The 2051-nt window shown below is 46.8% G+C and overlaps 1 protein-coding gene across 1 annotated transcript in view; it reads left to right on the top strand.

Moving 5' to 3' along the window:
* The first annotated feature begins 259 nt into the window (after positions 1-259).
* The window catches only part of LOC144467725 (uncharacterized), a 2941-nt gene continuing 1149 nt past the window's right edge, over positions 260-2051 (top strand). The window contains exons 1-3 of the mRNA XM_078176640.1: positions 260-276; positions 821-934; positions 1107-1312. Of these exons, the coding sequence (XP_078032766.1) occupies positions 260-276; positions 821-934; positions 1107-1312 (337 nt within the window). The remainder of the gene's footprint in view (positions 277-820; positions 935-1106; positions 1313-2051) is intronic.

Here is a 2051-nt window from a genome sequence, read left to right as displayed (position 1 = left end):
GCAATCTTTTCCTTTGTCGAAATGCAAATCGCGGCTTTGTTATACGTTAGAATAATAACGTTAGAATATTATTTTCATCTACCCATCCACTCTATAAATACGTAAAATCTGCAGCTACCGTACATAATGATTATTATACGGGACGAAGTCAGAGACATGAAGCACTCGTTGCCAACGTCAACGACAGCACAACATCGACATTAAACCATCAAACATCATCCAGTAAACTTTTTGGTCAACATCAAAATTACCGAGTACCATGTGTGATCACTGCAGGTAACCGTTCTAGAATCTAAAATTCAAATTGGGGGAGAATGATTAGTTAGATCTCAAAATAAAAATTAAATTGGAATTGTTAAGCGAAGGGTTATTTCGAGAATACAACTGTTATTTTTCGGTTCTGGATATCGTAACAAATACGCATGATATTCCCTTAATCATTCAAAGTATGGATTCCGTATTTAAATCGGAAATGCGTGCGACGTGATCGCATTTTCATAACGCCCTGTACCGATATACAGCAGAGTCGATTTACCCCCATAACAGTTACGAGGCATAGTCGTCGGTCCCCCTTGCCTGTTTCGACAACCGAAAGCCGATACCATAAATGTTTCCAACCATTGTGCTATTACGTCACACAGCGACGACGGCTCAATTTCCAGCGATTTATCTAAAACCATAAAGAGCATCTCCCCCGTCCCTCTAGTCCGGGAAAGATGTACGCACACACATCCAACCCCGTGCCCGAGAATTTCCGCGAAAAACAAGCTTCGCCCGGGAAAGCCTCGAACGAGTGAAATGCAAAACAAGTTCCTTTCAGCACGTACAAACCCCTGTTGGAGAAACCGCCGACAGGATCGTTCTACCCGAGCTCCACCGTCGGCCCCAGCCCGAGCTTGTACGTAGGGCCGCCCTCTTATACACCTGCCACGACGTGAGTCTTTCTTTATCGCCCCGGCACCGACATTACCGCGGTCGCGTTTAACAGCACCACTGGAGAAATTCCACAACGCGGGAGGCTAAATTGCCATCCCGGATCTAGACTAAACCGTTCCCCGGCGCGGGACCGAACCGGTACGGATAACGAAATCCTCTATTTACGACAGAGTCGTCCCCGCCGCTGACTCCGGTTGCTGCAGTTGGGCGCGAGACTGTTGCGGCGGCGGTTGTTGCACCGGGGCTCGATGCTGCATGCCGCCGGAACCTATCCTAGAGCCTGTGGCTCCCATGCAACAAACGCTGAACAACGGGTACGGGTACGGGTTGCCACCGTCTTCCAATCAGTCTGGTTTCCCTTCGACCATGGCTGCTGGTAAGTGCTACGACAATGCCACCGACAAATTCGGTTTTGTCGATACCTGATCGCGATCCTAAGCGGAACAGCCCTTACAAACTCCCTTCTAATTGGTCGACCACCATCTGCGCCATGGTGGTTGTCTTAAGTTCTCCCACGGAAGATGCGGTTACGTTTTGATCTTGTTAGACCGTTTTAACGACGACTGTCCGGTCCAAGGTTCGTTTAAGGAACATTTACTGGTTCTCCCGCAGTTATCGGTTTTCGATCAATTTAGAAGTTGACACCTTGCCGTGTTCTTCTCACACGTATTCGCGGAAGATGGATTTTAAAGTTCTATCAAAAGCTTACGCAACTTATTGCATTATTATTATTGGCACAACAGAACAGAAGCAAGTGCGTCCAATTTTTACAATTTTTCTTAGAATTTTAATATCATCGCAGGCGGACGAGCGATCGTATTAGCTAGAATCAAACTAGAATGAATATTCCAACAACTATGTCGAGGCGTGTAACGAATTCGCCGGGGCTGCATTTTTCACGGAGTTTTACCGGAACCGTTGAAAACCGGCATTACCGAAAATTGTTCCGTGCAATCTTGTTTGTTCAAAACTTTCCCCTCCCCCCCCCAACCCCCCTCCGCTATTATTCAATCTCAGTATGCCGCGGCGTAATTTGAATTTTGTGAAGCTGGCCATTACTTGCTTGAAAATTTCGGAATTTTCGGCTCTCTATTAAATTCCGTAGTCCGGTCGCG

Source organism: Augochlora pura, chromosome 3 (genome assembly GCF_028453695.1).
Source record: "Augochlora pura isolate Apur16 chromosome 3, APUR_v2.2.1, whole genome shotgun sequence".
Taxonomy (NCBI): domain Eukaryota; kingdom Metazoa; phylum Arthropoda; class Insecta; order Hymenoptera; family Halictidae; genus Augochlora; species Augochlora pura.
The sequence above is the reverse complement of the archived record's forward strand: the minus strand, read 5'-3'. Positions and strand labels throughout refer to the sequence as shown.